At 40.6% G+C, this 26,967-nt stretch overlaps 1 protein-coding gene across 2 annotated transcripts in view; it reads right to left on the bottom strand.

The window, feature by feature from the left end:
- DMD (dystrophin) overlaps positions 1-26,967 on the bottom strand; it is a 1,354,185-nt gene that overhangs the window by 39,151 nt on the left and 1,288,067 nt on the right. Inside the window, exons 69-74 of one of the 2 annotated variants that reach the window (XM_056862020.1) lie at positions 23,072-23,183; positions 18,150-18,286; positions 16,061-16,099; positions 9,219-9,284; positions 7,110-7,175; positions 4,683-4,841 (exon numbers count right to left, since the gene is read on the bottom strand). In XM_056862020.1, the coding sequence (XP_056717998.1) occupies positions 4,683-4,841; positions 7,110-7,175; positions 9,219-9,284; positions 16,061-16,099; positions 18,150-18,286; positions 23,072-23,183 (579 nt within the window). The remainder of the gene's footprint in view (positions 1-4,682; positions 4,842-7,109; positions 7,176-9,218; positions 9,285-16,060; positions 16,100-18,149; positions 18,287-23,071; positions 23,184-26,967) is intronic. The other variant, XM_056862019.1, reaches the window with a different exon arrangement.

Genomic DNA, 26,967 nt, shown 5'->3' on the forward strand with positions numbered 1-26,967 from the left:
TATTACTCATGTAGACAGTGTATTTTAATCATGACTTTTGTGAATTTCCAGAAAACTATTGATTTCCAGTGCAGCTTATTTCTTTTTAACAGCTTCCCCCTCCCCAGCTGTTACACAATGTAGTTCAAATGGCTGGTGTGTGTGTATGTGTGTGTATACAACTTCAACCGAGGCTGACATGCACTGAGAAAGGGCTGATGTGATTGGTACAGGACTTTAACTGATAAAAAAAAGAAACAAGAAAGAACCCGAGGTGGGCGAGTGTCCATACTCTCTTCAGACCTCTAAGCTCATGCTGCTGCTGTGTCTCTGTCTGCTCTGTGGATGCTGGAGCTCTGCAAGCAGAGAATAAAATTCTGTACCAAGGCAACCAACAAAAGCAGAATTCGGCAACACAGTTAAATTATATGCAGGTATATGTTCTAATTTGTGCATATGTGGCATTTGCAGCATGCGTTACAATCAGGGAAGTGAAGGACAGAAGATTCTCTGGCAAAACAATTCTGCTCTTATTTTAGCCTTTGTATACTACAGTTTCTTTCTTTTCGGAATACCAAAAGTTTAATTTGTTACATTTTGTGAGTGATGGAAGAAATAATTGATTGATTTAAGCAATAATGAATTATTTAGCCCAAGGACTAGTTGAGGAAAAAAGGTTTGTACCTAACAATGATCTTTGGAATATGACTGACAAAAATCCACAGGAAAAGAAAGAAATCCCTTCGTATATTTCATCAAGCTCTGGAGAGCGATCACAAGCCAGTGTGAGGAAAAAGGAAACATAGTCATGGCGAGGCTTCTACAGCATTGCTTATGTCAGCCAGAATTAGGCTCAGAAAAAGATCATTTCTTAAAAGCTATAGATGCGGAAGGGTGAGCAAAAGAAAGAGATAAAAGTATAATCCTCTCAAAATGAGCAAGTGAACAGGAACCGGCAATGTTCTGTAATCTTCCTTGTAAAACTACAACTTGGCCAGGTGATTTCATTGTCAGATGTCATTATATTAAAAAAAAAAAAGTTTATATGCCTCCAGATACCCCCACACCTTATGATTTGTTGTGAAGAAAAAACATTTTTTTTCTTGAGCAAGGCTGTACTAACATTCTTTAAGTGGAATGTAAAGACCATTTGGATTGGCTTTAGATCTCTGAACAATAAATACACAACATTGTCGAAGTTCATTAGTTCTTGTAGGTTATCCGGGCTGTGTAAATACCAAGACCACGGTTACACAGCCCGGATAACCTACAAGAACCAATAAATACACAGTTCTCGAAACTCATTCATGAGTAACATCAGTTGTGACTCTATAATTACATGAGAAAGGTAGAGTTGGGATAACTAATGAGAATTCATTTCTAGTAGTACAAGTAATTATGTGAATACGATGCTTCAGGTCAAAGCCAAAAATATTTGTTTTCAGGGGCTTGTGTAGCAGCTTGGCTTTGCTTACACTGAGCTGGAAGAATGGGGAGGGGGGTCATGTACTGGTCAAAGAGGGGAAAGCGGCAGAGCTGAGGCCAAGCCATAGGGTTGCCAGGTCCCTCTTTGCAACCGGTGGGAGGTTTTTTGGGGCGGAGCCTGAGAAGGCCGAGGTTTGGGGCGGGGAGGGACTTCAATGCCATAGAGTCCAATTGCCAAAGCGGCCATTTTCTGCAGGTGAACTGATCTCTATTGGCTGGAGATCAGTTGTAATAGCAGGAGATCTCCAGCTATTACCTGGTGGTTGGAGCAAAAAAGGCACGTTTACTATAAAAGTCAAGCTGAGAGAAAGTATAGTAAGGGCTCTATAAATGACATACAAACTCTTATTCTATAAGCCAGTGAATTTAGTGACAAAAGTGAAAAAATTACATACAATCTAATAAAGGAAACTTATGAAAATAACTATGAGTACATGTGAGGCAATACAATACAATACAAAAATACAAAAATATATTTTTTTGGCTTATCTCATTCAATGACTTATTAGTCTCTTAGAATTTTGTACTGTTCATATGCTTATTGTTCCCTCAGGAACCGGGAGAAAGATGATGGACGATAGGTGGAGAGGAACGCCGTCCGGATGCTTTGCGTTTTCACTACCCCGTGGGCAGCTTCATCAGCTCTCCTTTCAATTGGAGTCAAAGCTCCTTCAATAAGTTACCATATTCATATAATCTCTCTGAGGTTAGAAGTTTCACGCGCCCACTGGGCTGCTCTGCTCTTAGCTGCTTAGATGTATGTAATTTTTTCACTTTTGTCACTAAATTCACTGGCTTATAGAATAAGAGTTTGTATGTCATTTATAGAGCCCTTACTATACTTTCTCTCAGCATTACCTGGTGGTTGGCAATCCTACCAAGCCAGCATATTAAAGGCCAACAAGATTTCCAGGGTATAAACGTTTGAGAATCAAAGCTCCCCTCATTCCGTACATATGGTGGTTCACACATTCCGCAAGCTTGGTTTTATAGACATTATTTGTGTTTTAAACTATTTTTATGGCATTCATATTCCAAAAATTCTCTCTGACAATGTTTCGTAAATCTATTTACATGGAGCTTGGACTTTAAAATAATTCTAGCTTACATTTGGGCATTTTCAACATACTGTACTGTGTTATAAAATCCCAGGGCGCTGGTGTTTTGCTCTGTTGTTAATGCTAAAAAGACAAGCTTTCCTGTATTCCTCTGCCTCAGTATCTCAGTTCTGCATTGTATCTCAAACCTCATCTAAAAATGCCATTTCTCCACAGATTGTTCCTCTTCATTACTTGCTGTGCTGTTTATTATTATTTATATCACATTCTGGGAGGCAGTTTATATGAAAGCCGCCCCACCTAGTATCATACTTTAAATTACTCTATTTCACTAAATGATGGCAGTGATTGTGCAGAAGGCAACAATTGTGCAGCTTCAAGCAGTAGTTCCATCATTACCTTTTATTCATCATGTTACAATAGTGGCTGAAGGCTAGGGTGAAATTGGGGAACTATTGCTCTAGGGTATGAATACAATACTTTAACCTTTTCCCACCAGGTATAACAGAGTGATTTTACACAGCAGTGCAATTTAAAGGCAAGATACAATGAATGTATGACAAGCTCGGTCCTAGGCTGTGCTTGAGCCATTTTTATTCTGAAGAATAAATGTGCCCCTTTTGCCTGGTGGTAATGCAGTGTTACAATAGATCTCTGGTCTTCTAGGCATTTGCGCACATATTATAATCTTACATGCATATGGGCATTTTATATGTGGCAGAATCAACCTGAGAAAATGAACTTCAAGTGCCAATGAGTGGCGTTTCAAGCCTGAGAAGCAACTGTTCCCTTTTGCTTTGCTTTTTGTTAAATACCTCAAATATATGGCATTTTGGATTGCTCTATTCAATGCATTTGAATAACTGTCCTGCTGTGGCTTAATAATCCTAGCTTGTGCCACTAACAGGAATTCTATTACGCTGCTAATTTTAAAAAAGCATTGCTGATACATAATTCTCGTGTAAATGGACTTATTTTATGTCAGGGTATTAATAAAATGTTACCCAACAAAACTGCTTACATGCAAAACATTGAAGTGGCAAAACAGAAGCAAATGATAGTGGGGGAAAGAGGTGAGGGCAAGGAGAGTGACAGGCAAAGTCTTGACTGCTGCCATGCAACTCCTCTGAAACCTAGCAGGCAGGCATTATTTATGCATTTATTTGTTTGTTTATTGCTTTTCATCCCAGTTGGGACTCAAAGCACTGTTCTCTCCTCCTCCATTCTCTCACAACAACCCTGTGAGGGAGGTCAGATTGAGAGCTTGTGACAGGCCTAAGCTTCCATGGTAGAAGTGAGTATTCAAACCTGGGTTGCCCAGAGCCCTAATCCACCACTCTATCCCCCACACCAAACTGGCTCTCAGGCAATTACATCTGGCCTGAAATACACAAACAAGTCAAGCTTGACCCTGACATAAAGATTAAGAAATATGGAGATGCTGTTTGATGTTGCAAAGGCTGGGGAAACACAAAGTAGTTAAAAAAGAATCTGAAACAGATACATGTAATGAATAAGAAACAGGTACAGTTCATGAGCATGTGGGCTTTATTTATTCATCTATGGAAAGGTAAAGATTTACTTGTGCAGGCAGAACACAATTAAAAATTCTCTTTTCATAGCTAGGGGAGGGAGATGTGCTCATGCGCAGGGTTGCAGACAGGAATAGAAATAACAGGAAAATTACTGATTGAGCCAAAAATATGCCTTACACAAGTAGCAGAGTAATTTCACACAGTGGTCAATTTAAACACAGGATACAGTGAGTGTATTACATACAAGCTCATCCCTAGGCTTTAAAAAAAAAAGTCTTAATTCTAATTTAATTCTTAATCCTAATTTAATTTCTAAACTTTTACATTTCTTGCAAAGCAAGAACACAATTGTGCAAACTGGTCATTGCATTCAACATACGCAATGGGTATAATAATGTACACCAGTTAGCAGTTCTTTCCTTTCATAAATAAAGAAAATTGTATCCGTGAAATTTACAGATAAAAGTAAGGCAACAAATATTCCATCTGTTGCTTTTTGACTTGATTATTGCCTCGTGTCTGTTTCATACAGTGTGTTAATTTGGTCCCCTTAGGAAGGAGACCTGCGCTCTGATGGGTTCCTGTCTCACAGTATGCATGGAAGTAGCATCGAAGTAAAACCCACCTGTTTTCTTCTTCCAGGTCTGCTAGGATTCTCTCTAGCTCGCCTCTTTCTTCACTTTCCAAAGAAATCAGAATCTGTGCAGGGCTTCTAGGCTGACTGAGTGGGGATTCCTGGTTTAAGCTTTGGCAGTAGTGCTGGATTAACAAATGCTCATCATCTCTAAGAAAAAAAGAAGGTGGGGAAAAAGAAATACCAAGTTTTCCCTTTATGTATGTATTTACTTCATTTATAGTTTGCCTTTTTTTTCACTGAGACCCAAAGAAAAGTACAGAACAAATGAGACAACAAATGCCTTCCCCAAAACTACCCAGAAATGCTGGGCACAGAGCAATTCCTAGCTGTGGCTTGACTTGACTGGAACTTGACCTTAAGCAGATTGGCTTATGGGTGGATGGTTCATTTTCTTTATTAATAAATGAATAATTTAATTATTGACTTCATTTATACTCCACTTTCCTTCCCAATGGGGACCCAAAGGAGCTACAATGGTTCTTCTTTCCTCTATTTTATCCTCAGAACAACCCTTGGGGGAAGATCAGGCTGACCCAAGGTCACTTAGCAAGCTTCTAAGGCAGAGCGGGCAGACCTAGGTCTGTCAGATCTTTGTCCAACACTTTGTCCAACAATACATTACACCGTTTCAGTTCCTGCTGATAAAGATGTTCTGGAGCCTTAACTAAAGGTGTGAATGCAGACAGATGGAGAAAAAAACAGTTTCATTAGCAACATCAATCCAACACTGTCATCTTTTCCTTTCTGGATAGAGTATCATCTAGATATCTTCTATATATCTTACATCTTCAGCTGCCCCATTGCTCTGCTGATTGACTCACTTCACTGAACTTACTGTATTACTGGACCATTTCTCAAGTCATGTCTGATGCAAGAGGACAGGATCAACCGACACAGCTTCTACATATTTACCAAAATACTAAATAGGCAAAATACTAAATAGGCCACTCAGATTGGTTGTGTGGTGGTCATTGCTGGGCCTGCCAAAGTCATGAAAGTTGTGTGAAAGTTACTGCTGTGCTCAGGTGAGTCATGTGGCATCAAGCTACCACACCTGGGTAAGCGGCACAGATTGTATGATAGGAGGGTGCCCAGTAGTGACTGCTGGTCCTGGTCCTAATGAGTCATTCCTCTAAGGCAGGAGGGAGGAGAGCAGGGGTGGACAGGGAGGCCAAAATAGTCCTGGAAAGTCCTTTTACTGAGAGAAACAAAGGTTTGATGACTGGCAATATTGTAGTTTCCTACCAACCCCCACAATGGCCACATTGTGTAAAGGTATAGGACAGGCACTTCTTCTATTATTTTTGGAGGTGGGGGGGTTAACACCCCAATGTATTATTTTTAAGATTTCTCCAAACCTGGGGCTTTTCTCAGGTTTGTAGAAAGATGTATCTTGTCTGTTCATGGTTCCAGTCTCTGGATTTAAGTATCCACAGATGAGGTCATTTTGAGAATTAGATATATCAATGATACAATATGCACACTACAGAAGGAGTGGGCTGGGTAGGAGAGGCAGTTCTGCCGCCCTCTCTGCATGCCCCCCACTTTTGGCCCTGGGTAGACCTAGACTTTAGAACCATGATTTGCTGCCTATGTCTATGTCAAAATAGCTGACTTCTGCTTTTTTTTAATGTTCACTGCTGAAAGTTGTATCACAGTTTATATGCTTGCTAATGTCTGTCAACATGCATCGGTAATTAACTAAACAAAATCTAAACCAAAGTATTGCTATTATTTAATATATTTGGTCTGGCATGCAGTTGATGTTTTGTGTGTAATTATACTGTTTAAATTCATGATTTTGGTGCTAATATGGATATGTAAACCTCCTTGGTCCCCTTGTGGGCAGCAGAATATAAATATTTTATATAAATACTGAATCTGTAATATCTGAAAATGACTGTAAGAGTGGCATTTTTGTGGGTTTTTCACAAGCACAATGCAAAAGTAGAGGGAAGGGTAGTCAAATTGGTTCAGCAGATAATGCAACTGACAGCAGCAGCAGCTTCCACACAGAAGAGTTAACAGAGGTTCCCTAAGATCTCACACACATTTCTGTGCACAACATTTTTACCTCTTGCCAGGTCACCCCTGTGACTTAGAGAGAATTTGTTGGTTCTGTATAAGCAGCAGTGTGTCTGGTTTGCTTGCTATTTCGTTTTCTGGTACACCACCATAGTTACGAGAAATTCTCAATGACTTTAACAGGAATAAATACCACTTAATGAGCTGTTGCCTGTAGTGGTAATTCTGAAATTAATACTGACAAATATGATCTTGATGATATTTTAACATTATCGTTTTGCACTCATTTCTGTTATATCAGCTTCAGCCATTGTGAGGGCTAAAGTCAATACAGAAATCTGAAAGCACGTATACAAGATTAAGTTTGGCCCATATATAAAATGCACTCACATGCTCTCATTAGGAGAAATGCTATCATTCAGGTATGTTCCATTTGTGTTCTCCATTTCTGCTAGCCTGTGAAAAAAGACCAACACCTTAAATCTCATTAAATATTCTTCCTATTAAAAACACTACTGAAATATGCAAAAAGGAATGATACTATGGCACTAACCAGTAGTATAAGAGATCACAAAATAAATACCCATGACTTTTCATGTGACTATTAAGTTGGTCTATAGCCATATAAAAGATTAATTGCTTCTCAATATAAGTAAATTAAAAATCAAATAAAGCCAAATCTATTTGTATCATATGATACAAGTGGAGACCCATGAGGCTCGTGGGGGGGGGGGGGGTGTCCCATCATTTTGTCGTCGTTGTCCCCCCACTTGCTGGGGCATCCATCTCTCCCCCAGAAATAACACCTGCCTGGCAAGTGAGGCTGCAGCAGCATCTCCAGCTCCCTTCTTCTTTCCTCCATATGCTCCACAGTGGCTCATCCTTCTCTCCCTAGCAGGCTGGCCAGCCCACTTGGCTGCAGCACCGCCACCACCACCTGCCTGGCTGATGCAGCAGCAGGGGGAGCAGAGGTAGATATTGCTCTCCTAGTAGATATTGCTCTCCTTGCTCTCCCAACACCTGCCTAGTTCAAGGGACAGCGGGGGGAGGCTCTCTTGGTCCTCCCCCCTTTTCTCCTGCAGTGGCTCTGCCTTGGTCATGGTGGGGGCAGAGATGGCTTCTGCTCCCCTTCCCCAGTGACTCAGGCAGTGTGTGTGTGTGTGTGTGTGTGTGTGTGTGTGGGAGGTGGCAGCTCCTGCTCCTTTCCCGCCTGCTGACCTGCAAAGGAGAGGCGTTGGTAGAGGCGCTGTCTCTGACAGCAGTGCCTGACTCTGAGCCGGCACTCTGCCTGCATCTGGCGTCCCAGATTCAGCGGGTGCTGCTCCCCTTCCCTTCCTTACTTAAGGTAAAGGTACCTTGTGTGCACAAGTGCACACCTGCAGACAACATTTCCCTCTTTGGGAGTGATTTAAATCCTCCCTCCTTGTTTTCACATTCTTCTGCACACTTGTGGGGTTGCCTGGGTTTGTAGAAAAATTATCCTTGCTTCTACCTGGCCCCATTCTCTGCATCTATCTGGCCTGGATATATTGAACAGAATGTGCAAGTACTGTGAATGTACATAAAATATAATGAATTAGAACTATTGCAGTGGAAATAATCTTAGTACTAGAATGCATTCTTCCCTAGTTCACACATTCTTTATTTGTGGAATACACAATACGCTGCTGTCCTCCTTCTATCCTAACTTTGACCTTGGGAAATTATTTCTACTTGCTGTCCTTTTCCCATTATTAAACAGAGTCTTGGGCAGACTCCCTGATAAATAAAGGTGCATCAAATTTGGAGTCTTGAAAATATTGCTCCAGAACTGAAAATGTAAGTATCAGAGTTGAGAAAACATGTATTTCTCTCCAAGTCATGGTATGTAAAAAACATCAGTACAACTTTTTCTACTTGAATATGAATGTAAATAGATTTCTTTTAGTCAAAGCAACCGATTAAGTTTCCTTCATGAGCAGAAAAAACTGTAATTAGAATTTAGCCAATACTCTACTTTTGGTATTTATAAAAAAATATGAACTATAGTAGTGTGGTGTGATTACTGTGCACAGTAGATTCAGATTCCCCCCCCATAATTTTTAGAAGCTATATCATTTATGGATCATATACGGTGAATTAAAGATATTGGACGGGCACTGCTGTCATGTAGAACATGATCATTACATGATTCCACTAAAGCACACCTCTGAAAATTAGAATATATAATGAAGTCTTATATAGAACCTAAATATTAGATGTAAAACAAGAGCATGCATCAGAGTTTTCTATTTAAGTCAGCTGTATGTGCATTCTAAATTTCATTAGGCCATTCTGCAAGAAAATTAGTTGTTAAGCTTATTAGTAGGAAGCAGGAGACATGTATACTATCTGTCCTAGGAGTTTTGAATGAATATAATTCCATTTCTTAAAGCATGCGTAATGAAGATGGGGTTTTTTTGTTCCCATTTTAAAATTATTTCAAGGAAGATCAGCCTAACCATCCAGCTGGTCTCATACCTGCTAGCATAATGCTCAATGCGTGAATGAGTATCATCGTGTGATAGCTGAGGGGACGAGGCAGGCCTACAAGGCAGAAAACACTGATTAATCACACAAGTAATATTTCCTTAGAAAGAGAAAACACACGAAGGCACTATTAGCCTCACACAGTATGTCTTACTGAGTCTAGGAAATAGCAAATGATAGTTGCAACCCACGTGGTCTGTCTGCTTCCTCATGCTACCTGCAAGAAAATATTTTGTGGAAATGGACGAAAACCGAATGGGGTCAGAGAGGACTTTTCTGGTAAATTTAGGATTTTTCAAAACATGTAAAAAATGTCGAAAACTGATATGTGAATACTTCCTTGTTGAAGTGGTTTTTTTTTTAATAGACAAGCTTTCTTTACAGACACATCACCTGTTTGCTTCATTAGTACTGCTTCAGTCATTATTATGCTCTGTGCTTGTTTTACTTTCTGCTGTTCTAAAGTGTAGTTCCTCTTTACAGCAGCCCAGTTCACAAGTTCAGGAGCCCCATGGTGCAGAGTGGTAAGCTGCAGAACTGTAGTCAAAAGTTCTGCTCACGAAGGGTGGAGGCAGGCAGCACCTCCTGAATTCGAAAGGCATAAGCCAGTTAGTTCCAGAATTTCGGCCCAGTTAGCTTGCAGCCTCCCCGCATTGTGTTGGTCACCATACAAAGTGGCCTTATTTTAAATAGCTTTTTCATTGGCCTTTTATGGAGCACTCAGAATTGGTGAGCTCGTGGCAGCATCAGCCAAGAGGGCATTGGGGCTGGGGGACATGGCTGTTTCAGGCAATACAGTTCAGTTGACGATCAGGTGTTCTAAGATGGACCATTATGGAAAAGGGGCAAAGCTTGTCCTTTATCCAGCTCAGGTGCCTGCCCCTTGCCCAATGATTTCTGTAAGGACATTTTTGTTAATTCATCTGCCCCTGCCTGGATAGTTACTGATCCATAAGGGCGGATCAGTCCTGACTCGTTTTCAATTATTCAGGGTTTTCCGGAAAAGACTGCAAAACTTTGGCTTGAGGCCTGAGGACTTTGGGTCCCATTCATTCCGGATTGGAGCGGCTACAGCTGCTGCAGAGTTGGGGTTACCGGGTGAAAAAATCAGGGCAATTGGGAGTTGGAAATCTGCCACCTACAGAGCATATATTGCCCCAAGGGCAACATCTTCTAACCTCTTTTTTGAGCCCTGGTGGCAGGGGAGCACCTAGTGGCTCATGCCCAGGTCAGTTCCCAGCACTGCCATCCCAGCTACTCTCAGTGGCTTGCTGGAGTAGAATTGGTCGCCACGCCGCATTGGGGTTGGCTATGCTGTGATCCTGTCCCATGCTGTGCTAATGCAATGCATGCTGTTGCCAATATACAAGTTGCAGCCAAAATATATATTCCAATAAAAGTTTCTAATTTCAGTTAACTGTTGTGTACGTTAATTGTGTCAGGCATGAGGGTCCACCACTGCTTAGCCCTGGAGTGGCAACAAGATCTTGGGGTACAGGTGGACCATAAGTTAAATATGAGCAGCCAGTGTGATGCAGCAACAAAAAAAGCTAATGTGATTTTTGGGGTGCATCAACAGAGGCATAACATCCAAATCACAAGATGTCATCGTTCCGCTGTACACTGTATTGGTCAGGCCACACCTGGAGTATTGTGTGCAGTTCTGGAGGCCTCACTTCAAAAAGGATGTGGGCAAAATCGAGCGGGTGCAGAGGAGAGCGACAAGGATGACCAGGGGCCTGGAGACCAAGCTCGATTTGGGATATATCTTTGTTCCTATCTAGTTTGTCTAATTTGGAGTGAAATATATTTCCTAGATTTTTAGCGTACTGCTGTTAAACTCTATCTTTCATTCCCATGATTTTGATTAACAACCTTTTCCCTAGTCTTGGGTAGTTTCCACACAGCTTTTGATCCCACTTGGCATCTGTACTGGAGCACTTTTTTTCACGCACCCACCTGACAGCATCTCCTAATTATTCACTTTCTGGGTTTTCCCTGCTTTGGTGCAATATTTCCCAAACTTGGTTTGATACAACCTTTTTTTTTTTTTTTTTTGAAAGATCCCAATTAAAGTGTCTTTATACACAGTGTGGATAGGAAGGTCACATTTTTGCAGATCCCACCTATATCGGTGCCATTTTCCTTTTCTCAGTCCCCACAGTCACCATTTCCTCTCCCTGCACCACTGACGGTTTGGAGGAGGGGTATTGAAAAAATAAACAATTGTTAGATTGCTATACCATTGCAAAGCTGTAACAATCTATTGCCACAATCGACTTGTTCCTCTAATTTTTGAGCTTTCATTTTAAAATGAAATGGGCCTGCAACAATAACTACTATGGACTTACATTTAAAAAACCTATCAGTTCAGAGTAGATGGTTGCACTAGAAAGTGAGAACATTCTAATGGTATGACGATCCAGCAATTGCCTTTAAAAAAAAAAAGCCTGACAAGACCTTTGATGGTGATGAACAGGATGACACCCATGTAGGGTGGAAGTTGCAATGAGCTACTCCTTCCATGGGGCGTTCCAGGAATGAGATGAGCCGAGTTGGTTTGCCATTGCCTTTCTCTGTGCAGCAACCCCAGTCTCCTTTGGCAATATCCCATCCAAGTACTGACTGTGGCCAACCCCACTAAACTCCCAAGCCCTGAGGTGCTCGGGCAAAACTGGACAAATTGGGCCGAGGCAAGGAAACTGCAGGGGAAACTGCCAGTGGACACTGTTGCCGCTCTGAATGCCTTTGCATTCACAGCAGCAATAGCAGCTGCATGGAAAATCATTGCCGTGTGGCTTGGCCTTTAATCTTAATCTGAAATGTAATCAACCCCTGGTAAAGCATTCACATCATTTTAATTCACCATGGGCCTGAAGTATTTTTTTTCCTGGTGGACAACTGTGCATTTAGGGAGATTTTAATGCTTCTCTTCCTAAGAGGCTTTGAAAAAATGGATTCTCTTTTTATTTTTATACAAAAGTGATAACTACTGTATAAAATCTAGATAGCGTCTCTCTCCAAAGAACATTTTTTCTAGTAGAAACAATAGAGCAATTATAACTCTTCTCAGTTTTATTTGACAAAACGTGGCACCTACATTTACCAATGCTTTCAGACTCATCACAGTTTACAACATGTTTATTGATACAGAGCTCCCTATAACTGTCACAGGACACAGCCAGTTCCTTGAAAAAATTATTCTAATGCTCCAGAATTTATAGGAGAACACTGTTCAAAAGAGTGCTTAGCAGTATTTTAATAAGAACACTTCAGATACTGTATTGCCTCACAGATACTTCACAATTTTTAAAAAAGTTCTGAAAGTCAGACCTTCTTGCATTTGTTAATACTTTGTTTTTATTGTTTAACATGTAAAGGAATAAAATGGATTTCACAATACTATTTTTTTAATATATGTAAACTCTAATCCAGAGTTCTTTGTGTGCTTTGAAGAATTCCCATTCACATTAATGGCGGAGACAGTTCCATGCATGTACCTATTTGTTCATGCATTGCTGCCTGCTTCATTAAAGTCAAATAGGACCATGGAGAGAAGGGGGAGATTAGCAAACTTGACATGCATATTGGAGAGCCACTGTCCGCAAGAACGGTTGGATCAAGGTCATATTGTTGTACAGGTTTAAATAACAGCAAATTCAGTGATGCTTAACAGTGTTTAAGGGAAACTGAAAACTGAATAAAAAATAAAGAAATCAAAAAATGAATCAAGACCCTCTGGCTTTGAAGCAACCATACTTAGAAATCTATCTCTAGTCAGGACAGACCAAAGTAGGATTACCAGGTCTGAATGGGAAACACCTGGAGATTTGGGGGCGGAGCCTGGGGAGGGTTGAGTTTGGGGAGGAGAGGGGTCTCAGCAGGGTATAATGCCATAGAGTTCACCGTGTTAGTCTGTCTGCAGTAGTAGAAAAGAGCAAGAGTCCAGTAGCACCTTAAAGACTAACAAAAATATTTTCTGGCAGGGTATGAGCTTTCGTGAGTCACAATCTGAAAAAGTGAGCTGTGGCTCACGAAAGCTCATACCCTGCCAGAAAATATTTTTGTTAGTCTTTAAGGTGCTACTAGACTCTTGCTCTTTTCTAGTCTCAAAAAGATTTAAACTTAAAACCCTGGCTCTGGAATACCCTGAACTGAGGCTCTGAACACGCCGAGCAATTTCTGTTGTGCAAGGAGACCACGAAGAAGAGCATGTTTTAACTCTGCCTAATCACCCTGAATTACAATGAGATCTTTTATAGTGAGCTCACGTGTATCTAATATTTTCTTGCATTTGCTTTTCACCGTCAAAAAAGTAAACTCCTCTCTATTCTCTGACTCATCCTAATTTAAACCAATAACAATTGTTTTCCTTTCCAACAAAAGGCAATGTTACGTCAAAAAGTTAACATGTACTTGCTTTCATTCCACAATATATGTCAGACATGCATGCCAAAGAAATATCTTTTGTAAAGCCAAAACCAGCCTCAGCTCTTCAAGTGCTCATGCAAATGGAAAAAAAAAACATGTAACTGTCTTGCACATTATGGGGTGAAAGCAAGAGCATGCTAATATTTTGAATGTGCATTTGCTGCTGCTGTAAAAGGCACCATTAGAAGGCAAATGTTATTTTTTTGGTTAAAAATAGGAACAATGTATACTGCGATGTGAAATGGCTGGCCTAAAAGTCAAATGAATTCCACAGAGAATGCCTTAACAAGTCCTTTATTTCCTAATGGATATTGGAGATGTACAAACAGATTAATCTGCAACACAGAACTTTGTGTTGACAGGTACGTCTAAGTGTGTGTGTGCCTTATCTTTGTATCTTATCTACATATGCACAAATTATAACTTTCTTCACATTATGCCTATGTCTATTCACAGATGGTATGCTCAGTTCATTTACTCAGTTCATTTAAGGCATACAGTCAGTCAGATTAGAAAGTGTACTGGGTTACAACAGGTGAAGCAACATACAGCCCAACATTGTTAAGTGTTCGCTATTTCTTTTATAAAATTTAATATACTTATTAATTTTATATGTGTCTTCCCAGTATGGGCCCAAATCAGTTTACGATATCATTACCCCCTCCTCCATTTTATCCTTACAACAACCACTCTATGAGATAGGTTAGGATGAAGAGAGCGACTGGCCCGAGGTCATCCAGAGATCTTTCATGGCAAAGTGCAGATTCGAACCAGGGCCTCCCAGATAATAGTCTGAATCTCTAAGCACTACACCATGCTGGCTCCAGGACCCCAGCCAGTTCTCTCTCATCTCTCACTGAAGCAGAAAGATGAAGACTGTGAGCAAGACTAACTGACTGTGCTGAATGGACAAGGTCAATAACCTTAATGGGCTGCATGCAACCAGCAGATCAGATAGTGTGTATTCCCAGGTAACTCTGTTGTTTTGTGGGAGAAACTATGTTTAATATAGTTTATGTTTTGCCATATAAACAAGAAACCTAATCAAGTTATGGTATTATATGATACCATCATTGCCATGTATCTACTGTTTTATTTTTTAAAAGATGAAAGCATCCACTAAACTGTAACCTATTCTAAATTTACTAGCAGATGACCATTTAGTATAAAACTGGTTCCTTAACATTAGCCTAGTGGCTGTACCATTTGTACCCAATGAATTACAATTTAGCAATGCTTATTTTAGTAGTCATTCAGCGCAAACATACAGCAGAGGCCACACTTCTCAGAACATTTTTAGTAGCATTCACAGACTAATTTTAGGCTTTCTTCACTAATATTTGGTAGATGTGAGATCTAAGTAGCGTAAACAAATAGTTAAGACTAATATTAAAGTTATAACATTAGCATCAGATGCCAACCCAATATTTACTCATATCTGCAATTAGTAAACTTAATTTGTCAGTGAATTTGTGTCTTACAATAATAAAGACTCCCAGTTGAAAACCAATAGTGTTTTGCTTCTCCAACTAATGTTGAAGGAAGTGTTTTTAAGTATGACTGATTTCAGTACAAGAAATGAAAGTAACTCCTTGCAGAAATAATAAGGACTCAGAAACAGTTAACTTTGAATGGATCTCACAGTACTGCCATTCTCAATCATACTCTGTCACTGAACCTACAGTGAAATAGCTAGAAACTCTGGCTGGAAACCAGTATCCGGTGAGTGTTTTGGGGTGGAGAAGGCAAAGGTTAACACAGTGATTTCCTTCCAAAGGGTTCAATCCAGACTAAATTGGCAGTTTCCACCAATTCTCCTTCCTGCTGTAGACCTCTCCCCATTTCATTCCTAAGGGGTCCCTATCTACCAGGTGCAGCATTTTGTGGAGATGTGGGCTGCAATGGGAAAGTGAGGCAGCAGGAATGTTCTGTTCTGATGTGACCATATAATTCCATCCTCCAACTGAAGGAAGAAATCTATACATACAAAAGAAACAGTCCACCCATCTAAGAGTAACTAATTAGCACATAGAGATAAGGAAATAAAGAATCCAGAATGAAACTAAAGATGTCTTTTTCCCCAACCGAAGCTGCTTATTCCCCCCCCCCACACACACACACACCGAAATTCAGGCACTTAATTTGCACACTTCTTTATGCAACTAGATGATTGTTCAACCACATCGCCTTAAGTCAACTGGAGTGCAGTTAAATTCCATAGGACACTAGTGAAAAAAATGTATTTGGAATACATTTTTGCTTTCCTTTTCAGAAAACTGAACATGGGGGGAAAGGAGGAGGGAAATGAACATATGTTTAAAAAAAAACAACAGAAACTCAAAACAAAAAAGTGAGGGACTGCAGCAGCAGCAATAGCAGTACACTTCAACAAAAGTACTCACGCAGAATCTACTGGCCAGAAGTTGATCAGAGTAACAGGACTGCAAGACAAAAAATGAGGAGGTGAAGAGAGAGGCAGAAATAATTAAGCAGCAAAATAATTACAGAAAGTTAAAAAGAAACCCAAAAACCAGAAAAATCAAGAGACCAACATGAATGTAATGGAAGCAGCCAAAATAATAAAGTAAAAAAGAAAAGAAAAGACAGAAGAAACAAGCTGTAATGCAATCACCAGCAGGAATACAATATGGTTACTATTAACTAGAAGAGACTGATAATCTCAGCCAGATCTTAAAGTGATTACATGGGAAGGAATACAAAGACAGAAGTTATTGGTGTAAATTTTAGAACCAAGGTGAAAATTTGGATTCCTGGATTGATGCACTATTGATCGATGCATCCATCCTGAACACCCAAGCTCCAAGGAGAGAGTTGTCCAAAGAAGCATCTAAAAGGTTGTCAGGGATAGACTAACGAACACAGATATTACTGAGAAATCTCTGACATGTTTGGTCTTTTGACATTAAATGTTCAAGAGGTATACCACTGAACAGGTTTGTACTTTGCAAAGTATCTATGTTTTTTGCAATATTTTATAGTTGTGAGATGAGTGTGAGCCCTGAAAGATGGGAGGCCGGTTTCAGTTCTCATCAGGGCTGCTGGTGTCCCCTTGAGAAGAACTAGGATGCGTCTGAGAAAGTAATTTTGGATCTCCTCTAAACTGGAGAGGATGGCATCCTTCCACCCTCATATTTAATCAGTTTTCTTAGAATTTTGTAAATATTTTAGGATATTTTGTAATGGCCTATGGCTATACAAATAAACTCACTTGACTTGGGGTAAAGTTAAATCTAAATCAAGCTAAAGTAAGGTCAGAAAAAGGCCAATTCAGATTCAACACAGGTTGATGTACACACATCTGGAAGCACTTTGCATCATATTGTGTGAGTAACTGTCCAAGTGGCAAGACCCGCAATTTGGGTTAAGAATTCACATCAAACCACACAAAATATTGTGTATGTGTATAAAGTGCCATCAAGTCGCAGCCAACTTATGGGGGTTTTCATGGCAAGAGACTAACAGAGGTGGTTTGCCAATGCCTTCCTCTGCACAGCAACCCTGGTATTCCTTGGTGGTCTCCCATCCAAACACTAGCCAGGGCTGACCCTGCTTAGCTTCTGAGATCTGACGAGATCAGGCTAGCCTGGGCCATCCAGGTCAGGGCACACAAAATTTTAGATAAATATATTTTAAGCTGGTATGCTCTCCTTCCCTGGAGGTTTTTAAGCAGAGGCTAAATGGCCATCTGTCAGCAATGCTGATTCTATGAATTTAGGCAGTTCATGAGAGGGAGGGCATCTTGGCCATCTTCTGGGCACTGGGTGTGTGTGGGGGAGGTCGTTGTGAATTTCCTTCATTGGGCAGGGGGTTAGACTAGATGACCCCGGTGGTCCCTTCCAACTCTATGATTCTATGATATTTCGTAAGGTTTATTTCCGGATGTGTCTTTTATAATTGTATGTATTTATGACCACTGAGAAAGGCCTACTTAGGCCGAAACACATCTGGTCAAGCATTGGTCATTAACATTGTTTGTATATATCAACTGTGCATAAGATTTTTATAACTGATTTTTATATGTAGCCTATATTCCAGGCCCTGTGTTTTTAACAATTTTACTGTGTACACTTTGCAATACATGTTATTACTTTGTTTTATTGTATAGGTTGTAGCTCAACCTTTGAAGCTCTGTTAGAAAAAGGATTCTCCATACTAAGAGACGTCACAATTTCTGGTTAACTAGTTTCCAAACTACACCTATCCATTGTACAGACTTTTAAGCCAATCAGTAAGAAAGTGGATAATTTTCTTTTGCTAATCAATGTTTAAATTACTGGAGGGTTAGCAGGTGAGGAAAGACGAGAGGACTGGCAACTGGAACCTCAGCTTGTGTTTTCCTTTTAACCAAAAGAAACAAACATGAAAAAAACGAAAGAGGTGTTATGCCGTTGGGAAGTAAAGGGAGCAGGTGCCAACTGGGAAAGCTCAAGGAGCTTATCAGATGATATACAATTTACTTGTTGTACTCACGTTTCCATGTTGTCTCCCTCCAACACTGTTTGTACAGGCAGGTAGCCCATTCGCGGATGCTTTGCAAAGTATCTTTTTGTTCGGAATTTGTTTTTCAATACCTTCGCAAAATCACGAACATCTTCTCCTGAAGTAGTCTGAAAGCAATATGACAATACAATCAGTTTTATAGTGTGTTAAAGAGTTTTTCAACATGCAGTCATGGAATACAGACATCCAAACATTTGACTGATTTCCTATCATTGCTACCCCACTCAACCTCAAACAGTTATGATAATTTAAAGAAGATGTACAAGCTTGTTTCAGTATCAAGTCCACAAATGCATGTGCAGTCAATATTTGGGATTTGTTTGTATAGTTTGCATTGTATGTTCATAAACATGGCAGATGTTGAATAACAGTATTATCTTGCAGTGTCTTGAAGCTCTATGAAACTTCAATCTCAATTTATTATGTTTAAATGAGAGGAAAGGGAAATCCAGTAGGTCGTCAAAAAGGCCCAGTGTGTCTTGGAATAATGGGCCAACATGTATTCAGAACCTGAAGATTAATTTTCCCAAGCCTGTTCTGACCCATAAATCCATATATGGCTCGTGAATAATCAATATAAGTTGCATACAAGCCTCCTTCACAAGAAATGTACTTAATCCCTTGAGAAAATAGGGGTTTGCAGGGTCATGATAGATCAGCTTTGCTCTTCATTTCTCTGTATACAGGGTGTATTTAATATCTGTGGCTGTTACCGCACTAGGTATTCCTAGCGACGTATTAAGAGTTTGAAAATGTTATAAAAAATACTGTTCGCACTTTCTATGTATTCCCACCAATGGATTAAGAGTTTGAAACTGTTATAAAAAATACTGTTCACACTTTGTTTGGCCCCTTTAGCTGTGAAGATGTCTTCCAACCATTTTTTAGCTGTGGCATCCAAAAACCCTTTTAAAGCAATGTTTTTTTATAACATTTCCAAACTCTTGATACATCGCTGGGAATACCTAGTGCGGTAACAGCCACAGTTTAAGTGCTTCTTTGGCTGGCCCTGTATTTTATTATTTGACCTGATTTATAAGTAAATTCATGCTATTTTTGCATTTTTTTTCTTTTTTTAAATAATGCTGTCCTTGAACAATTTATTGCTTCTATTGCTTACAGGTTTGGTGTTGCTGTATTATGATTTGCTTCCTCAGTTTCAGAGTTGCTGTTGTTTTTAAATTTTAATTGTGTTTTTTTTAAAACCACCCACGGAACCTTCCAGCTGACAAGCAGGATTTAAATGTTTTAAATATTTTATATAACAAACAACAAAATAAATACATTCATTTTTAGTTAAAAATATATATTCCATCTCTCTGAATATTAGAGGCAGCTAACAAACCATTTAATTAAAACACGTCTTTTTAAAAACCAAGTTACACAGAAAACAAAATACAGCCTTAGTGCCTTCCAATCCACAAAATATTAAACCTGCATTACTCCTGAGAAGAGAATTCTTTCTGAAAAGAACTGTGTGGATCGCCTCCAAAAAGACAGCAAGGAAGATACACTCTTGACTTCCTACTCCAGGTATTTTTGACCTGGCAGAAAAGGTACAGACCTGTTGGACAGAGGGCATATACAGGGCCAGCCCGAGAATCTTTGGTGTCCTAGGTTTTTTGACACCCTTCAGTGCCTCCTCCTGCACCTCAGAAAAGCTGCTTCCTGCCCTCCTCCCCGCCTCTGCACTGCAGGGAAGTCATTATCCACCTCCTCCCTCCACACCATGAGGAAGCCACCCCCATTCACGCTGCAGTCACTGAGGCTGGGGCTTGCTGCACTGCCATTCTTTCCAATGGGGTAGATAGGAGGCAAAAAACAGCCTTGCTCTCCCAGCCCATCTATGGCCCTGTTGGGAGAGGGAAGAAGGAAGAGGGCCCTCTCATGGAGAGGGAAGGAAGGAGCACAGGGCTGGGGCCTCGGCACTGTCTAGGGCTGCTGCTCCCTGAAGCAAACTCTGCCACCATGGGCAAGCAGGGTAGGGACTGGGCTGCTTTTGGGGCCCCTGCCCTTGTGGCACCCTAGATATTTGCCTAGGTGAACCTAATGGACAGCCCTGGGCACATACAGAAGAAATTGATCTGAGGACCTAAGCAGGTAGGTGGGTTGATACAAAAAGAGCTGTCCTTCATGTAGTTTCCCCACTAAAAGAATCTTCTCTCCTCTGAGTTTTATAATAAATTCAATACATAGGTTATAAGGAACAACGATTTGCAGTTTCTCAACGGTCTTTATCAGTAGGGAAGTCACTTTTACAAAAACGGATATCATTTTATATCCTACTTTAATTTTTAATGAAGAGTTTGGTACTTTGCCAAAAAGAGGCAAGTAGAAACAACATTCAAACTATTATGACCCAACTGCCTCCAATTAGAGATAAGAGGAAAGTGCTAATGCACTTTATAACTTTGAAGATTAACAATTTTCTCCTGCAGGTTCTGAGAACAGTTGTTCAGACTTGTCTGCATTAGACTGTCTCTTGGATGTGCACAACAATATAACACAGTCATGACTCATGATCTTAGCACAGGAAGAATGAGGAGGAAAAGAAAACTTTGAACGTTTGATTAAACCTCAGGGCACTGATTTTTACTTTTAGGCAAATCTAGTATGTATCCAATAGAAGAAGAACCCTAACATATGATGAACCTTTCAAGTCAAATATGACAAAGCATAGTCCTCTGTACCACTTAGAATCAGTTAGACCAGCCACTGGTAGGACTTTTTTACAGTAACCTATTCTAAAGTACACCGTTTTTCTCTCCTGCTTGTTTATTGTCCCAAATGGTGCTTACTTCAGAACCAAAGCTGTACGCCACAGAATGTGATAAAAATCTCCCAACATGCTGATCTGGAAAAATTCTTCATGACCCCAAATTTGACCTTCAAGGAGATCCTTAAAATTCTTTTGGCTTAATTTACTAGAAAGTTTTTTTAAAAAGTCAAATGCTGCAATTTCAAGAGATAATTGAGGGACCTAATGACACCATACACCTCAGAAGAACAACAACAAAAGATTACTTGCTGTCTTTCAGACTTGTATTTCAAAATGTTATTGAGAGTCTTCCGATATTTCTAAATGCTAGTGAGAGGCTGCTCCCACGGGAAAGGGCTGTGGCTCAGTGGTACAGCATCTGCTTGGCATGTAGAAGGTCCCAGGTCCAACCCCCAGTAACTCTAGCTATAAAGGACCAGACAGTAGATGATGTGAAAGACCTCAGCCTGAAACCCTGGAGAGCAACTGCCAGTCTGAGTAGACAATACTGTATTCCTTGGATACAACTGAACATATTCTATGTGATTGCCCTCTATACGAAACACCTCGTAGAAAATGGTTAAAAAACTGGTTACATCCCAAGTTTTACCTGTCTAATAAAGTTAAATGTCAATTTCTAATGAATGATTCAGCTCCAGAGGTTACTGTGGATGTCGCCAATTTTTTAGTAGAAGTGCTAAATGTCCAAAAACGTATAACCTCTGATATCTGATGTTACTGGCTATGATTTTATCTTATCGGTTTTAAGATTTATGACCACTGTTCGTATCAATTGTAACAATTTATATGCCATTAAAGGTTTATGAATGAATGAATGACAATACTGAGGTCAATGGACCAATGGTCTGATTTGGTGTAAGGCAGCTTTATGTATTCATGTACTAAGGGAATTAGTGGACAGATCATGTACCCACAGTATTTCTCAAAACATAAAAAAAATTAATGTTTATCACGGCAAGTACACAGTATGGGAATGATACATTTTCCTCAGAAAAGCTGGGGAAGCAGACTCAGTTTCCACAAGCAATCTACTCCAGCATCACATCATTCTGACAGCTATGAAGTTTTATTTCCTTGATACCTTGACCTATACATATGACATTAAAAACTTCTAACAACAAGACTGGTTTTATCACAAAAAGTAACTGTTATCATAAAACCAGAAGAGACAGTGTAGGCTTACCAGGTCCCTCCTCTCCTCTGGCAGAAGGTTTTTGGGGCGGAGGTGAGGCAAGATTGCGCGTGCGCGCAGCCATGCCAATGCGACCACGTCACTTCCGGTTTACACCCATAAGTATTGCATCGTAAGGGGCCTTTACCACTCAAACTAGGAGTGTAAACGCATCGCAAGGGGCCATTTACCACTTCAGTGGTAAACAGCCCCTTGTGGTAAAAGGCCCATTGTGATACATTTACACCCAGAAGTGCTGCACTGCAAGGGGCCGTTTACCACTCAAACTGGGAGTGCACGCATTGCCTGCCAACCCTCAGAGCAGCCAGGAGGATTGGCAGGGGTTTACCCGCCACCACCTGGCACTTGGCAACCCTAAGAAAGCCTATACCAAAATCAATGCATATTACACTAATTCTTCAAGAGTTCACTTCTGTAGATGATAGCTTATAATGCAATTACAGCAGTACGGGTTTTAGAAATAGCAAATGTACACTAGATACATTTTGAAAGCATCCTAGGATTAATGTAAAACACACTTAAATAAATTATTTCAAACTAAACATGGAGCTTCTTGGTGTACAGCTATTTTGATATAGCAACATATCAAGAATAAGTAGTAAAGAGCTTTAAATTATTCCAACTATTATTATTTATTCCAACTACAATTATTTTTCACCATGCATTTTACAACACCAGGCTTTATTTTATTTATTTATTTAGTGATTTATAACCCGCCTTCCCCAGCTGAAGCCGGCCCAGAGCGGGTAACATCATATAAAAACATTACAACATCAATATAAAAGCTTTAAAGATCAAGTGCATACAGGAAAATGTAATCACAAAAGTAGTGTACATCAAACCTCCATTAATTTACACAAAACAAATTATACATATGCCTTCTCCCAAAAATCTCCATTAAAGGACAAGTAAGTTACTTACCGGTGTACAGTATTCTACCATTGGGTAGTGCATCTTATGACCTTTTGCAACTCGACCAGAAAAGAAGCAACTTTGGCAGATGTCATAATTAAAATGTTTTAAACTTCGATACCTGGAAAAGAAAAAGACAATTTCAGAACTCACAAGTATTTTTTTCAGATATCAAAGAGGAAAGCTTAATACTGCAACTTAAAACAAAATGAGTAGCACTACTTTCCTCAGCTTTTTGTATACCTACTTCTTGGTGCTGATGATGCATATACTATTACTCTACTATCTTTTAAAGTCATTATACATGAGTCACAAAATTCATTCAGCTCGTGTTCTTCACCACCAGTTGGCATAAGACACAGCCCCTACATAAAAATCTGATTCACCTTGTATTTTCATTATTGTTTATTTAATTTCCCAGTTTGTGCATTAACTGAGCCAGGCCTTGTCTGTTTTGAACAACTGGAAGACAAACTAGTTCTTTAGTTTCCTTTGTTTAAGCTCCTTATATTTTTCATTGCCTCATTTTAATTTATAGCTGGAATATCAGTACAGCATGTATCTTACGCAGGACTTTCAAATGCACTTTCTAGATGCTGTTCCTCTCTGGGAAATATTCTCAGAGTGCAACTCACTCTCATGTTTTAAGACATATGAAGTCTAGCAGCAGCTCTGGCTCCCACTGCCCCTGGAATACTTTCTCTTTTGAAATAAGTGAAATGTAAACTTTAGGGGTTACCGCACTTGTATTCCCACCCATGTATAAAGAGTTTGAAAACGTTATAAAAAATCGTGTTCGCACTTTCTATGTATTCCCACCCATGTATAAAGAATTTGAAAACGTTATAAAAAATCCTGTTCGCACTTTGTTTGGCCCTTTTAGCCGTGAAGACGTCTTCCAACCATTTATAAGCCGTGGTATCCAAAAACCCTTTTAAAGCGATGTTTTTTATAACAGTTTCAAACTCTTACTACATCGCTGAAAATACAAAGTGCGGTAACCCCCCTAGTTTTGCAGTAAACCAAGTTTTGGATTAATAAGAAAGTATTGCAAATATTTCATCTTTCTCCAATATTTTGGGGTTTTTTTCCTTTCAAAAAATGAAACAAACATTTTTGTCATGGCTACAAAATTTCCAAGCATTTTACACCTCCAGGCTGACAGCTTAAATTCCTGAACTTCATTTAACAACTACTCCTAAAGGGGGTATATTAGCTGTGCTTTCCAACAGATCTAAGGGTTATAATAACACCTGTGAAAATGGGTTCTCTCCCTTATAGAAGGCTAACCCATTTCCCCTCAATGCTGAATAGTGTTGCCAACCTCCAGGTAGGGTCTGGAGTTCTCCCAGAATTAACTGATCTCAAGAAAACAGAGATCAGTTCCCCTAGAGAACATGACAGCTTTGGAGGGCAAACTGTAGGGAACACCCGAGATTCTTGGTGAAATCCCTCCCCAAATCCCCTCTCCGCAGGCAGTGGCCCCATTTCTCCAAGAATTTCCCAAGCCAGAGTTGGCAACCAAAAATTAGTCTGAAATGCTTTTTATCCTGCAAGCTGTAAAATGTTTTGATTCTTAATCCCAAAGGTTTAAACACCTGGGAAATTGAATTGCCAGGTGAACCCCTAGACAAGTATAGCATCAGCACTGGCAATATACAAGAGCTCAGAGGTACCACTATAGGCCTACCTATGTGCCCTGCTTCCCTACTCCTAATCTGTGTGCTGTGCTTCCTGTACTGAAGAGAATGTGCAAACCCAGGGAAGGGGGGGGGGAGTAGTGCACCGGGCAATGGAAGAAGAATCACCTCATTGCACTTTTCAGGCATTAGTGACTTTTTCTCCTTCCCAGAAGAGAGCATGTCAGTCACCCTGTTTTGCTGTCATAATGAAGGAACAGCAGCTTGACCTCCTTCCCATTTACCTATGCACTGGCTAGTACTAAGATGCCTTATGGACCACAGTCCCATACAGCTGCCTTTCAGTCTGATCAACCAAATGCCACAGTGGGCCATACACTTACTTTCCCTTCCCTTTTCCCTTTACTCATGCATTCAGGTGCATCATAGGCATATGCATTTACTTGTTCTAAGTTCAACTGGGCTTTTTCAACAGAAGGTGTGCAGAAACATTTATTTCTCTTGGTCAGTTCCCCCCCCCCTTTTAGTTCTCCTTCCCTTCCACTTTTAATTTTATATTTCTTACTATTTGTACACCACATTCCCCTCTTTTCATCTTGTGTTTCTTGTAAGACACACACTATCCTGCTACTTCATTACTCAGAATTAAGACCTTTTCAATTCAAAAGAAGTATGCACATATAGGATTTTAGTATTACTTTTATTCTTCTACTTTATTCTTCAGTGGTGTGGTATGTGTTTGCTGTCTAATTTTCTATACAATGGGTAGCCAGTGTCTGAAATCCAGTCCCTTGAAATCAATGGCAGTAGTTGAGTGAATGAGGACAGCTGCAGACTGCACGTTAACTAACTACCCATTTCTTAAAAAGGTAAAGGTCCCCTGTGCAAGCACCAGGTCATTCCTGACCCATGGGGTGACGTCACATCCCGACGTTTCCAAGGCAGACTTTGTTTGTGGGGTGGTTTGCCAATGCCTTCCCCAGTCATCTTCCCTTTACCCCCAGCAAGCTGGGTGCTCGTTTTACCAACCCTGGAAGGATGGAAGGCTGAGTCAACCTTGAGCCGGCTACCTGAAACCAACTTCCTTCGGGATCGAACTCAGGTCGTGAGCAGAGCTTTTGACTGCAGTACTGCAGCTTAACACTCTGCGCCACGGGGCTCCTGCCCATTTCTTACAAGGTGGTAATTTCATACTGATGGAAGCAGAGACCCATGGTGCAAACCCAAACAGTGATACTTACAGCGCATTCCTGACTTCTGAGGGCAAAAGTTCTCAGGAGGCCAGGAAGGGGCTGCGCCAGTGTTGGGGGCCCCCACGCTGGCGTCCAGGCTGCTTACGCCACCGTAAATGGCCCCAATGCCTGCAGGGAGGCCCAGTCGCTGGTTTCCAAGTGCTGCCGTGGCAATGCCGCCCCAGGTCGTGATGGGACCTTCCGCCAGCATCCCCCTGGCATGCTGGTGTTCTGGGGGGGCGTCCCTGCATCCCGGGGGGTGTTCCCGGGGCGTTCTGTCCCCTTTCACCCCGGGTATGCCGGTGGGAAGAAAAGTGAGGCTGTGCCTGCTTTTTAGCAGGCGCAGCCTTGCTCTTCTCAATGGGGCGAAAAGCCCCATTTTAAAAGAAAAAAGCTGCGAGAAGGCTTTGTTTTTGAAAACTTTCGGCAGGCGGGGAGCTGCAGCGGGGCCTCCTCCCCGCCATCCCCGGCCACTGAAAGCTCGGGAATGGGCTGAAAATCTATTGAAGTTCGGGAGCTCATACTGCTGGTTTTCTTGTTAAGTTTATGGTTTATCAACTGACTAAATTTTATTATACAATTACTTTCTTCCGTTTCCAGCAAATTCAGTTTCCAGCAAAGACTTTCCAGTCAGCAAGACCAATTAGCAAGTCTTTGGAACACAGGACAGCCCATGTTTCTTAAGACTTCTGAGCTCAATTGGGCCTGAATATAAAAAAAGAGGGGGGGGGAGAGATTATCCCCAAAAGGCCTTCCGCCTCTCCCAGTGGTCACACTGCGAAAGCGCATGTTCACTTTAGCCTCCTTTATTCCCTGTTTCAGCCAGGATTGAATGCATGCGTTTTGCCGAACGTGCATTCGATCCTGGCTGAATCCTGACTGAAACAGGGAATAAAGGAGGCTAAAGCGAACATGCGCTTTCGCCCACTGTTTAGCACAGGGGCGGGGAACCTTTTTTCTGCCAAGGGCCATTTGGATAGTTATAACATCATTCGGGGGCCATACAAAATTATCAACTTAAAAATTAGCCTGC

This window comes from Euleptes europaea, chromosome 16, assembly GCF_029931775.1.
Source record: "Euleptes europaea isolate rEulEur1 chromosome 16, rEulEur1.hap1, whole genome shotgun sequence".
NCBI lineage: Eukaryota > Metazoa > Chordata > Lepidosauria > Squamata > Sphaerodactylidae > Euleptes > Euleptes europaea.